Below are 14,825 nucleotides of genomic sequence, written 5' to 3'. Positions count from 1 at the left end.
CGGTATATAGCTCAGGTGTATGCGGGGGGTACACGCTGTATACGGTATATAGTGCAGGTGTATGCGGGGGGTACACGCTGTATACGGTATATAGTGCAGGTGTATGCGGGGGGTACACGCTGTATACGGTATATAGTGCAGGTGTATGCGGGGGGTACGCGCTGTATACGGTATATAGCTCAGGTGTATGCGGGGGGTACGCGCTGTATACGGTATATAGCTCAGGTGTATGCGGGGGGTACGCGCTGTATACGGTATATAGTGCAGGTGTATGCGGGGGGTACACGCTGTATACGGTATATAGCGCAGGTGTATGCGGGGGGTACACGCTGTATACGGTATATAGCGCAGGTGTATGCGGGGGGTACACGCTGTATACGGTATATAGCGCAGGTGTATGTGGGGGGTACGCGCTGTATACGGTATATAGCTCAGGTGTATGCGGGGAGTACACGCTGTATACGGTATATAGCTCAGGTGTATGCGGGGGGTACACGCTGTATACGGTATATAGCTCAGGTGTATGCGGGGGGTACACGCTGTATACGGTATATAGCACAGGTGTATGCGGGGGGTACACGCTGTATACGGTATATAGCTCAGGTGTATGCGGGGGGTACACGCTGTATACGGTATATAGCACAGGTGTATGCGGGGGGTACACGCTGTATACGGTATATAGTGCAGGTGTATGCGGGGGGTACGCGCTGTATACGGTATATAGCTCAGGTGTATGCGGGGGGTACACGCTGTATACGGTATATAGTGCAGGTGTATGCGGGGGGTACGCGCTGTATACGGTATATAGCTCAGGTGTATGTGGGGGGTACACGCTGTATACGGTATATAGCGCAGGTGTATGCGGGGGGTACACGCTGTATACGGTATATAGTGCAGGTGTATGCGGGGGGTACACGCTGTATACGGTATATAGCTCAGGTGTATGCGGGGGGTACGCGCTGTATACGGTATATAGTGCAGGTGTATGCGGGGGGTACACGCTGTATACGGTATATAGTGCAGGTGTATGCGGGGGGTACATGCTGTATACGGTATATAGTGCAGGTGTATGCGGGGGGTACACGCTGTATACGGTATATAGTGCAGGTGTATGCGGGGGGTACACGTTGTATACGGTATATAGCGCAGGTGTATGCGGGGGGTACGCGCTGTATACGGTATATAGCGCAGGTGTATGCGGGGGGTACACGCTGTATACGGTATATAGCGCAGGTGTATGCGGGGGGTACACTCTGTATACGGTATATAGTGCAGGTGTATGCGGGGGGTACACGCTGTATACTGTATATAGTGCAGGTGTATGCGGGGGGTACACGCTGTATACGGTATATAGTGCAGGTGTATGCGGGGGGTACACGCTGTATACGGTATATAGTGCAGGTGTATGCGGGGGGTACACGCTGTATACGGTATATAGCGCAGGTGTATGCGGGGGGTACACGCTGTATACGGTATATAGCGCAGGTGTATGCGGGGAGTACACGCTGTATACGGTATATAGCGCAGGTGTATGGGGGGGGGTACAAGCTGTATACGGTATATAGCGCAGGTGTATGCGGGGGGTACACGCTGTATACGGTATATAGTGCAGGTGTATGCGGGGGGTACGCGCTGTATACGGTATATAGCGCAGGTGTATGCGGGGGGTACACGCTGTATACGGTATATAGCGCAGGTGTATGCGGGGGGTACGCGCTGTATACGGTATATAGCTCAGGTGTATGCGGAGGGTACGCGCTGTATACGGTATATAGCACAGGTGTATGCGGGGGGTACACGCTGTATACGGTATATAGCTCAGGTGTATGCGGGGGGTACACGCTGTATACGGTATATAGCGCAGGTGTATGCGGGGGGTACACGCTGTATACGGTATATAGTGCAGGTGTATGCGGGGGGTACACGCTGTATACGGTATATAGTGCAGGTGTATGCGGGGGGTACATGCTGTATACGGTATATAGTGCAGGTGTATGCGGGGGATACACGCTGTATACGGTATATAGCTCAGGTGTATGCGGGGGGTACACGCTGTATACGGTATATAGCACAGGTGTATGCGGGGGGTACACGCTGTATACGGTATATAGCTCAGGTGTATGCGGGGGGTACACGCTGTATACGGTATATAGTGCAGGTGTATGCGGGGGGTACACTCTGTATACGGTATATAGTGCAGGTGTATGCGGGGGGTACACGCTGTATACGGTATATAGTGCAGGTGTATGCGGGGGGTACACGCTGTATACGGTATATAGCTCAGGTGTATGCGGGGGGTACACGCTGTATACGGTATATAGCGCAGGTGTATGCGGGGGGTACACGCTGTATACGGTATATAGAGCAGGTGTATGCGGGGGGTACACGCTGTATACGGTATATAGCTCAGGTGTATGCGGGGGGTACACGCAGTATACGGTATATAGTGCAGGTGTATGCGGGGGGTACACGCTGTATACGGTATATAGCTCAGGTGTATGCGGGGGGTACACGCTGTATACGGTATATAGTGCAGGTGTATGTGGGGGGTACAAGCTGTATACGGTATATAGTGCAGGTGTATGCGGGGGGTACACGCTGTATACGGTATATAGTGCAGGTGTATGCGGGGGGGGTACACGCTGTATACGGTATATAGCACAGGTGTATGCGGGGGGTACATGCTGTATACGGTATATAGTGCAGGTGTATGCGGGGGGTACGCGCTGTATACGGTATATAGCTCAGGTGTATGCGGGGGGTACACGCTGTATACGGTATATAGTGCAGGTGTATGCGGGGGGTACACGCTGTATACGGTATATAGTGCAGGTGTATGCGGGGGGTACACTCTGTATACGGTATATAGCTCAGGTGTATGCGGGGGGTACACGCTGTATACGGTATATAGCTCAGGTGTATGCGGGGGGTACGCGCTGTATACGGTATATAGCGCAAGTGTATGCGGGGAGTACGCGCTGTATACGGTATATAGCACAGGTGTATGCGGGGGGTACACGCTGTATACGGTATATAGCTCAGGTGTATGCGGGGGGTACACGCTGTATACGGTATATAGTGCAGGTGTATGCGGGGGGTACACGCTGTATACGGTATATAGCACAGGTGTATGCGGGGGGTACGCGCTGTATACGGTATATAGTGCAGGTGTATGCGGGGGGTACACGCTGTATACGGTATATAGCTCAGGTGTATGCGGGGGGTACGCGCTGTATACGGTATATAGCACAGGTGTATGCGGGGGGTACGCGCTGTATACGGTATATAGCGCAGGTGTATGCGGGGAGTACGCGCTGTATACGGTATATAGCACAGGTGTATGCGGGGGGTACACGCTGTATACGGTATATAGCTCAGGTGTATGCGGGGGGTACACGCTGTATACGGTATATAGCGCAGGTGTATGCGGGGGGTACACGCTGTATACGGTATATAGCACAGGTGTATGCGGGGGGTACACGCTGTATACGGTATATAGCACAGGTGTATGCGGGGGGTACACGCTGTATACTGTATATAGTGCAGGTGTATGCGGGGGGTACACGCTGTATGCGGTATATAGTGCAGGTGTATGCGGGGGGTACACGCTGTATACGGTATATAGCACAGGTGTATGCGGGGGGTACGCGCTGTATACGGTATATAGCTCAGGTGTATGCGGGGGGTACACGCTGTATACGGTATATAGTGCAGGTGTATGCGGGGGGTACATGCTGTATACGGTATATAGCTCAGGTGTATGCGGGGGGTACACGCTGTATACGGTATATAGCGCAGGTGTATGCGGGGAGTACACGCTGTATACGGTATATAGCGCAGGTGTATGGGGGGGGTACAAGCTGTATACGGTATATAGCGCAGGTGTATGCGGGGGGTACGCGCTGTATACGGTATATAGCTCAGGTGTATGCGGGGGGTACACGCTGTATACGGTATATAGTGCAGGTGTATGCGGGGGGTACACGCTGTATACGGTATATAGTGCAGGTGTATGCGGGGGGTACGCGCTGTATACGGTATATAGTGCAGGTGTATGCGGGGGGGGACACGCTGTATACGGTATATAGCACAGGTGTATGCGGGGGGTACACGCTGTATACGGTATATAGCGCAGGTGTATGCGGGGGGTACACGCTGTATACGGTATATAGCGCAGGTGTATGCGGGGGGTACACGCTGTATACGGTATATAGCGCAGGTGTATGTGGGGGGTACGCGCTGTATACGGTATATAGCTCAGGTGTATGCGGGGGGTACACGCTGTATACGGTATATAGCTCAGGTGTATGCGGGGGGTACACGCTGTATACGGTATATAGCTCAGGTGTATGCGGGGGGTACACGCTGTATACGGTATATAGCTCAGGTGTATGCGGGGGGTACACGCTGTATACGGTATATAGTGCAGGTGTATGCGGGGGGTACACGCTGTATACGGTATATAGTGCAGGTGTATGCGGGGGGTACACGCTGTATACGGTATATAGCTCAGGTGTATGCGGGGGGTACACGCTGTATACGGTATATAGCTCAGGTGTATGCGGGGGGTACACGCTGTATACGGTATATAGCTCAGGTGTATGCGGGGGGGTACATGCTGTATACGGTATATAGTGCAGGTGTATGCGGGGGGTACACGCTGTATACGGTATATAGCGCAGGTGTATGCGGGGGGTACACGCTGTATACGGTATATAGCTCAGGTGTATGCGGGGGGGTACATGCTGTATACGGTATATAGTGCAGGTGTATGCGGGGGGTACACGCTGTATACGGTATATAGCTCAGGTGTATGCGGAGGGTACACGCTGTATACGGTATATAGCTCAGGTGTATGCGGGGGGTACACGCTGTATACGGTATATAGCTCAGGTGTATGCGGGGGGTACACGCTGTATACGGTATATAGCTCAGGTGTATGCGGGGGGTACGCGCTGTATACGGTATATAGTGCAGGTGTATGCGGAGGGTACACGCTGTATACGGTATATAGCACAGGTGTATGCGGGGGGTACACGCTGTATACGGTATATAGCACAGGTGTATGCGGGGGGTACACGCTGTATACGGTATATAGCTCAGGTGTATGCGGGGGGTACACGCTGTATACGGTATATAGTGCAGGTGTATGCGGGGGGGTACACGCTGTATACGGTATATAGCGCAGGTGTATGCGGGGGGTACACGCTGTATACGGTATATAGTGCAGGTGTATGCGGGGGGTACACGCTGTATACGGTATATAGTGCAGGTGTATGCGGGGGGTACGCGCTGTATACGGTATATAGCTCAGGTGTATGCGGGGGGTACATGCTGTATACGGTATATAGCTCAGGTGTATGCGGGGGGTACACGCTGTATACGGTATATAGTGCAGGTGTATGCGGGGGGTACGCGCTGTATACGGTATATAGTGCAGGTGTATGCGGGGGGTACACGCTGTATACGGTATATAGTGCAGGTGTATGCGGGGGGTACACGCTGTATACGGTATATAGCTCAGGTGTATGCGGGGGGTACGCGCTGTATACGGTATATAGCACAGGTGTATGCGGGGGGTACGCGCTGTATACGGTATATAGCGCAGGTGTATGCGGGGAGTACGCGCTGTATACGGTATATAGCACAGGTGTATGCGGGGGGTACACGCTGTATACGGTATATAGCTCAGGTGTATGCGGGGGGTACACGCTGTATACGGTATATAGCACAGGTGTATGCGGGGGGTACACGCTGTATACGGTATATAGTGCAGGTGTATGCGGGGGGTACACGCTGTATACGGTATATAGCGCAGGTGTATGCGGGGGGTACACGCTGTATACGGTATATAGCGCAGGTGTATGCGGGGAGTACACGCTGTATACGGTATATAGCGCAGGTGTATGGGGGGGGTACAAGCTGTATACGGTATATAGCGCAGGTGTATGCGGGGGGTACGCGCTGTATACGGTATATAGCTCAGGTGTATGCGGGGGGTACACGCTGTATACGGTATATAGCTCAGGTGTATGCGGGGGGTACGCGCTGTATACGGTATATAGCGCAGGTGTATGCGGGGGGGGACACGCTGTATACGGTATATAGCACAGGTGTATGCGGGGGGTACGCGCTGTATACGGTATATAGCTCAGGTGTATGCGGAGGGTACGCGCTGTATTTGGTATATAGAGCAGGTGTATGCGGGGGGTACACGCTGTATACGGTATATAGTGCAGGTGTATGCGGGGGGTACACGCTGTATACGGTATATAGTGCAGGTGTATGCGGGGGGTACACGCTGTATACGGTATATAGCTCAGGTGTATGCGGAGGGTACGCGCTGTATACGGTATATAGCTCAGGTGTATGCGGGGGGTACACGCTGTATACGGTATATAGCGCAGGTGTATGCGGGGGGTACACGCTGTATACGGTATATAGCTCAGGTGTATGCGGAGGGTACGCGCTGTATACGGTATATAGCGCAGGTGTATGGGGGGGGTACAAGCTGTATACGGTATATAGCTCAGGTGTATGCGGGGGGTACACGCTGTATACGGTATATAGCTCAGGTGTATGCGGGGGGTACACGCTGTATACGGTATATAGTGCAGGTGTATGCGGGGGGTACACGCTGTATACAGTATATAGTGCAGGTGTATGCGGGGGGTACACGCTGTATACGGTATATAGCTCAGGTGTATGCGGGGGGTACACGCTGTATACGGTATATAGTGCAGGTGTATACGGGGGGTACACGCTGTATATGGTATATAGCGCAGGTGTATGCGGGGGGTACACGCTGTATACGGTATATAGCTCAGGTGTATGCGGGGGGTACACGCTGTATACGGTATATAGTGCAGGTGTATGCGGGGGGTACACGCTGTATACAGTATATAGTGCAGGTGTATGCGGGGGGTACACGCTGTATACGGTATATAGCTCAGGTGTATGCGGGGGGTACACGCTGTATACGGTATATAGTGCAGGTGTATACGGGGGGTACACGCTGTATATGGTATATAGCGCAGGTGTATGCGGGGGGTACACGCTGTATACGGTATATAGCTCAGGTGTATGCGGAGGGTACGCGCTGTATACGGTATATAGTGCAGGTGTATGCGGGGGGGTACACGCTGTATACGGTATATAGCACAGGTGTATGCGGGGGGTACACGCTGTATACGGTATATAGCGCAGGTGTATGCGGGGGGTACACGCTGTATACGGTATATAGTGCAGGTGTATGCGGGGGGTACACGCTGTATACGGTATATAGTGCAGGTGTATGCGGGGGGTACACGCTGTATATGGTATATAGTGCAGGTGTATGCGGGGGGTACACGCTGTATATGGTATATAGTGCAGGTGTATGCGGGGGGTACACGCTGTATACGGTATATAGCACAGGTGTATGCGGGGGGTACACGCTGTATACGGTATATAGCGCAGGTGTATGCGGGGGGTACACGCTGTATACGGTATATAGCGCAGGTGTATGCGGGGGGTACACGCTGTATACGGTATATAGCGCAGGTGTATGCGGGGGGTACACGCTGTATACGGTATATAGCACAGGTGTATGCGGGGGGTACACGCTGTATACGGTATATAGCTCAGGTGTATGCGGGGGGTACACGCTGTATACGGTATATAGTGCAGGTGTATGCGGGGGGTACACGCTGTATACGGTATATAGTGCAGGTGTATGCGGGGGGGTACACGCTGTATACGGTATATAGCACAGGTGTATGCGGGGGGTACATGCTGTATACGGTATATAGCGCAGGTGTATGCGGGGGGTACACGCTGTATACGGTATATAGTGCAGGTGTATGCGGGGGGTACGCGCTGTATACGGTATATAGTGCAGGTGTATGCGGGGGGTACACGCTGTATACGGTATATAGTGCAGGTGTATGCGGGGGGTACACGCTGTATACGGTATATAGCTCAGGTGTATGCGGGGGGTACACGCTGTATACGGTATATAGCTCAGGTGTATGCGGGGGGTACGCGCTGTATACGGTATATAGCGCAGGTGTATGCGGGGAGTACGCGCTGTATACGGTATATAGCACAGGTGTATGCGGGGGGTACACGCTGTATACGGTATATAGCTCAGGTGTATGCGGGGGGTACACGCTGTATACGGTATATAGCACAGGTGTATGCGGGGGGTACACGCTGTATACGGTATATAGTGCAGGTGTATGCGGGGGGTACACGCTGTATACGGTATATAGCGCAGGTGTATGCGGGGGGTACACGCTGTATACGGTATATAGCGCAGGTGTATGCGGGGAGTACACGCTGTATACGGTATATAGCGCAGGTGTATGGGGGGGGTACAAGCTGTATACGGTATATAGCGCAGGTGTATGCGGGGGGTACGCGCTGTATACGGTATATAGCTCAGGTGTATGCGGGGGGTACACGCTGTATACGGTATATAGCTCAGGTGTATGCGGGGGGTACGCGCTGTATACGGTATATAGTGCAGGTGTATGCGGGGGGGGACACGCTGTATACGGTATATAGCACAGGTGTATGCGGGGGGTACACGCTGTATACGGTATATAGTGCAGGTGTATGCGGGGGGGTACGCGCTGTATACGGTATATAGCTCAGGTGTATGCGGAGGGTACGCGCTGTATACGGTATATAGAGCAGGTGTATGCGGGGGGTACACGCTGTATACGGTATATAGTGCAGGTGTATGCGGGGGGTACACGCTGTATACGGTATATAGTGCAGGTGTATGCGGGGGGTACACGCTGTATACGGTATATAGCTCAGGTGTATGCGGAGGGTACGCGCTGTATACGGTATATAGCTCAGGTGTATGCGGGGGGTACACGCTGTATACGGTATATAGCGCAGGTGTATGCGGGGGGTACACGCTGTATACGGTATATAGCTCAGGTGTATGCGGGGGGTACACGCTGTATACGGTATATAGCTCAGGTGTATGCGGGGGGTACACGCTGTATACGGTATATAGCGCAGGTGTATGCGGGGGGTACACGCTGTATACGGTATATAGCGCAGGTGTATGCGGGGGGTACACGCTGTATACGGTATATAGCGCAGGTGTATGCGGGGGGTACACGCTGTATACTGTATATAGCTCAGGTGTATGCGGGGGGTACACGCTGTATACGGTATATAGCTCAGGTGTATGCGGAGGGTACGCGCTGTATACGGTTATATAGTGCAGGTGTATGCGGGGGGGGTACACGCTGTATACGGTATATAGCTCAGGTGTATGCGGGGGGTACACGCTGTATGCGGTATATAGCGCAGGTGTATGCGGGGGGTACACGCTGTATACGGTATATAGCTCAGGTGTATGCGGGGGGTACACGCTGTATACGGTATATAGCTCAGGTGTATGCGGGGGGTACACGCTGTATACGGTATATAGCTCAGGTGTATGCGGGGGGTACACGCTGTATACGGTATATAGTGCAGGTGTATGCGGGGGGTACACGCTGTATACAGTATATAGTGCAGGTGTATGCGGGGGGTACGCGCTGTATACGGTATATAGCTCAGGTGTATGCGGAGGGTACGCGCTGTATACGGTATATAGAGCAGGTGTATGCGGGGGGTACACGCTGTATACGGTATATAGTGCAGGTGTATGCGGGGGGTACACGCTGTATACGGTATATAGTGCAGGTGTATGCGGGGGGTACACGCTGTATACGGTATATAGTGCAGGTGTATGCGGGGGTACACGCTGTATATGGTATATAGCTCAGGTGTATGCGGGGGGTACACGCTGTATACTGTATATAGCTCAGGTGTATGCGGGGGGTACACGCTGTATACGGTATATAGCTCAGGTGTATGCGGAGGGTACGCGCTGTATACGGTATATAGCTCAGGTGTATGCGGGGGGTACACGCTGTATACGGTATATAGTGCAGGTGTATACGGGGGGTACACGCTGTATACGGTATATAGTGCAGGTGTATGCGGGGGTACACGCTGTATATGGTATATAGCTCAGGTGTATGCGGGGGGTACACGCTGTATACTGTATATAGCTCAGGTGTATGCGGGGGGTACACGCTGTATACTGTATATAGCTCAGGTGTATGCGGGGTACACGTTGTATACGGTATATAGCTCAGGTGTATGCGGGGGGGTACATGCTGTATACGGTATATAGTGCAGGTGTATGCGGGGGGTACACGCTGTATACGGTATATAGTGCAGGTGTATGCGGGGGGTACACGCTGTATACGGTATATAGTGCAGGTGTATGCGGGGGGTACACGCTGTATACGGTATATAGCTCAGGTGTATGCGGGGGGTACATGCTGTATACGGTATATAGTGCAGGTGTATGCGGGGGGTACACGCTGTATACGGTATATAGTGCAGGTGTATGCGGGGGGTACACGCTGTATACGGTATATAGCGCAGGTGTATGCGGGGGGTACATGCTGTATACGGTATATAGTGCAGGTGTATGCGGGGGGTACATGCTGTATACGGTATATAGCACAGGTGTATGCGGGGGGTACGCGCTGTATACGGTATATAGTGCAGGTGTATGCGGGGGGTACACGCTGTATACGGTATATAGCACAGGTGTATGCGGGGGGTACACGCTGTATACGGTATATAGTGCAGGTGTATGCGGGGGGTACACGCTGTATACGGTATATAGTGCAGGTGTATGCGGGGGGTACACGCTGTATACGGTATATAGTGCAGGTGTATTCGGGGGGTACACGCTGTATACGGTATATAGCTCAGGTGTATGCGGGGGGTACACGCTGTAAACGGTATATAGCTCAGGTGTATGCGGGGGGTACACGCTGTATACGGTATATAGTGCAGGTGTATGTGGGGGGTACACGCTGTATACGGTATATAGCTCAGGTGTATGCGGGGGGTACGCGCTGTATACGGTATATAGTGCAGGTGTATGCGGGGGGTACACGCTGTATACTGTATATAGAGCAGGTGTATGCGGGGGGTACACGCTGTATACGGTATATAGTGCAGGTGTATGCGGGGGGTACACGCTGTATACGGTATATAGCGCAGGTGTATGCGGGGGGTACACGCTGTATACGGTATATAGCGCAGGTGTATGCGGAGGGTATACGCTTGCACCCCCCGATCTCAGCGCCTCGTCCTCTCCGATCTCAGCGACTCGCAGCCCCCAATCTCAGCGACTCGCAGCCCCCAATCTCAGCGCCTCGCAGCCTGTGATCTCAGCGCCTCGTCCCCCCAATCTCAGCGACTCGTCCTCTCCGATCTCAGCGACTCGCAGCCCCCAATCTCAGCGACTCGCAGCCTGTGATCTCAGCGACTCGCAGCCCCCAATTTCAGCGCCTCGTCCCCTCTGATCTCAGCGACTTTGAACCCCAAACTCAGCGACTCGCATCCAGCATAAGCATCCAATCAGCAGATGCCATCCATAAAGACAGATCGGTGTTACATGACTCCACCCTGCAACCCCGATATATTCTCCTTGCCTCCTGAGTCCCACCGACACATCGATGGAATCCCTCCACCTACCTCCTTAGGGTTGTCGCCGATCAGCCGGAACTTCCGGGGAGTTTTGCTTCGCGCATACTTGCAGCCATTGAAGTACATGCTCCAGGAACATCCGAAGGAGAAGGAGGCGCCGCAGGAATTGGGGTCCTTCCCTTGGCATGCGCAGGTCCGGCTACAACACACAACAGACACCCAATGAGCACATGGAACTCGCCCCTCCCCTGGTGGGGGGGAGGGGGGGGGTAATTTGTAATTTATACAGTATCTCCAGAGTGTCATGTGTGGTGAAATCTCCTCAGACACAACAAGAAACCTGAACCTTCCACTCTGCAACGTTCCGTGTCTGAGCCGGGGGAATGGGAGGAAGAGTGCCCCATCATTGGTGTCAGTGGAAGGAATAGTGCCCCATCACTGGTGTCAGTGGGAGGAATAGTGCCCCATCATTGGTGTCAGTGGGAGGAATAGTGCCCCATCATTGGTGTCAGTGGGAGGAATAGTGCCCCATCATTGGTATCAGTGGGAGGAATAGTGCCCCATCATTGGTGTCAGTGGGAGGAATAGTGCCCCATCATTGGTGTCAGTGGGAGGAATAGTGCCCCATCATTGGTATCAGTGGGAGGAATAGTGCCCCATCATTGGTGTCAGTGGGAGGAATAGCGCCCCATCATTGGTGTCAGTGGGAGGAATAGCGCCCCATCATTGGTGTCAGTGGGAGGAATAGTGCCCCATCATTGGTGTCAGTGGGAGGAATAGTGCCCCATCATTGGTATCAGTGGGAGGAATAGTGCCCCATCATTGGTGTCAGTGGGAGGAATAGTGCCCCATCATTGGTATCAGTGGGAGGAATAGTGTCCCATCATTGGTGTCAGTGGGAGGAATAGTGCCCCATCACTGGTGTCAGTGGGAGGAATAGTGCCCCGTCATTGGTGTCAGTGGAAGGAATAGTGCCCCGTCATTGGTGTCAGTGGGAGGAATAGTGCCCCATCATTGGTGTCAGTGGGAGTAATAGTGCCCCATCATTGGTGTCAGTGGGAGTAATAGTGCCCCATCATTGGTGTCAGTGGGAGTAATAGTGCCCCATCATTGGTGTCAGTGGGAGTAATAGCGCCCCATCATTGGTGTCAGTGGGAGTAATAGCGCCCCATCGTTGGAGTCAGTGGGAGGAATAGCGCCCCATCATTGGTGTCAGTGGAAGGAATAGCGCCCCATCATTGGTGTCAGTGGGAGTAATAGTGCCCCATCATTGGTGTCAGTGGGAGTAATAGTGCCCCATCATTGGTGTCAGTGGGAGTAATAGTGCCCCATCATTGGTGTCAGTGGGAGTAATAGCGCCCCATCGTTGGAGTCAGTGGGAGGAATAGTGCCCCATCATTGGTATCAGTGGGAGGAATAGCGCCCCATCATTGGTGTCACTGGGAGGAATAGTGCCCCATCATTGGTGTCAGTGGGAGGAATAGTGCCCCATCATTGGTGTCAGTGGGAGGAATAGTGCCCCATCATTAGTATCAGTGGGAGGAATAGTGCCCCATCATTGGTATCAGTGGGAGGAATAGTAACCCATCATTGGTGTCAGTGGGAGGAATAGCGCCCCATCGTTGGAGTCAGTGGGAGGAATAGTGCCCCATCATTGGTGTCAGTGGGAGGAATAGTGCCCCATCATTAGTATCAGTGGGAGGAATAGCGCCCCATCATTGGTGTCAGTGGGAGGAATAGTGCCCCATCATTGGTGTCAGTGGGAGGAATAGGGTCCCATTCTTGGTGTCAGTGGGAGGAATAGTGCCCCATCATTGGTGTCAGTGGGAGGAATAGTGCCCCATCATTGGTGTCAGTGGGAGGAATAGTGCCCCATCATCGGTGTCAGTGGGAGGAATAGTGCCCCATCATTGGTGTCAGTGGGAGGAATAGTGCCCCATCACTGGTGTCAGTGGGAGGAATAGGGTCCCATTCTTGGTGTCAGTGGGAGGAATAGTGCCCCATCATTGGTGTCAGTGGGAGGAATAGTGTCCCATCATTGGTGTCAGTGGGAGGAATAGTGCTCCATCATTGGTGTCAGTGGGAGGAATAGTGCCGCATCATTGGTGTCAGTGGGAGGAATAGTGCCCCATCACTGGTGTCAGTGGGAGGAATAGGGTCCCATTCTTGGTGTCAGTGGGAGTAATAGTGCCCCATCATTGGTGTCAGTGGGAGGAATAGTGCCGCATCATTGGTGTCAGTGGGAGGAATAGTGCCGCATCATTGGTGTCAGTGGGAGGAATAGTGCCCCATCACTGGTGTCAGTGGGAGGAATAGTGCCCCATCATTGATGTCAGTGGAAGGAATAGTGCCCCGTCATTGGTGTCAGTGGGAGGAATAGTGCCCCATCATTGGTGTCAGTGGGAGTAATAGTGCACCATCATTGGTGTCAGTGGGAGTAATAGTGCCCCATCGTTGGTGTCAGTGGGAGTAATAGTGCCCCGTCATTGGTGTCAGTGGGAGTAATAGCGCCCCATCGTTGGAGTCAGTGGGAGGAATAGTGCCCCGTCATTGGTGTCAGTGGGAGGAATAGTGCCCCATCATTGGTGTCAGTGGGAGGAATAGTGCCCCATCATTGGTGTCAGTGGGAGTAATAGCGCCCCATCGTTGGAGTCAGTGGGAGGAATAGTGCCCCATCATTGGTGTCAGTGGGAGGAATAGTGCCCCATCGCTGGTGTCAGTGGGAGGAATAGTGCCCCATCGCTGGTGTCAGTGGGAGGAATAGGGTCCCATCGTTGGTGTCAGTGGGAGGAATAGTGCCCCGTCATTGGTATCAGTGGGAGGAATAGTGTCCCATCATTGGTATCAGTGGGAGGAATAGTGCCCCATCATTGGTGTCAGTGGGAGGAATAGTGCCCCATCATTGGTATCAGTGAGAGGAATAGTGCCCCGTCATTGGTATCAGTGAGAGGAATAGTGTCCCATCATTAGTATCAGTGGGAGGAATAGTGCCCCATCATTGGTGTCAGTGGGAGGAATAGTACCCCATCATTGGTGTCAGTGGGAGGAATAGTGCCCCATCATTGGTGTCAGTGGGAGGAATAGTGCCCCATCATTGGTGTCAGTGGGAGGAATAGTACCCCATCATTGGTGTCAGTGGGAGGAATAGTGCCCCATCATTGGTGTCAGTGGGAGGAATAGTGCCCCATCATTGGTGTCAGTGGGAGGAATAGAGCCCCATCATTGGTATCAGTGGGAGGAATAGCGTCCCATCATTGATGTCAGTGGGAGGAATAGTGCCCCATCATTGGTGTCAGTGGGAGGAATAGCGTCCCATCATTGGT

General features: G+C 53.0%; 1 protein-coding gene across 1 annotated transcript in view; it reads right to left on the bottom strand.

The window, feature by feature from the left end:
• Positions 1-11,695, bottom strand: part of LOC149430612 (methylcytosine dioxygenase tet3-like) — a 59,690-nt gene extending 47,995 nt beyond the window's left edge. The window contains exon 1 of the mRNA XM_089666191.1: positions 11,551-11,695. Coding sequence (XP_089522317.1) covers positions 11,551-11,628 — 78 coding nt within the window. The 5' untranslated portion in view covers positions 11,629-11,695. The remainder of the gene's footprint in view (positions 1-11,550) is intronic.
• Positions 11,696-14,825: the final 3,130 nt, after the last annotated feature.

Source organism: Staurois parvus, unplaced genomic scaffold (assembly GCF_062004578.1).
Source record: "Staurois parvus isolate SC_StPar_1 unplaced genomic scaffold, SC_StPar_1.0 ptg002591l, whole genome shotgun sequence".
NCBI lineage: Eukaryota > Metazoa > Chordata > Amphibia > Anura > Ranidae > Staurois > Staurois parvus.
This window is presented reverse-complemented; position numbering and strand designations above follow the sequence as displayed.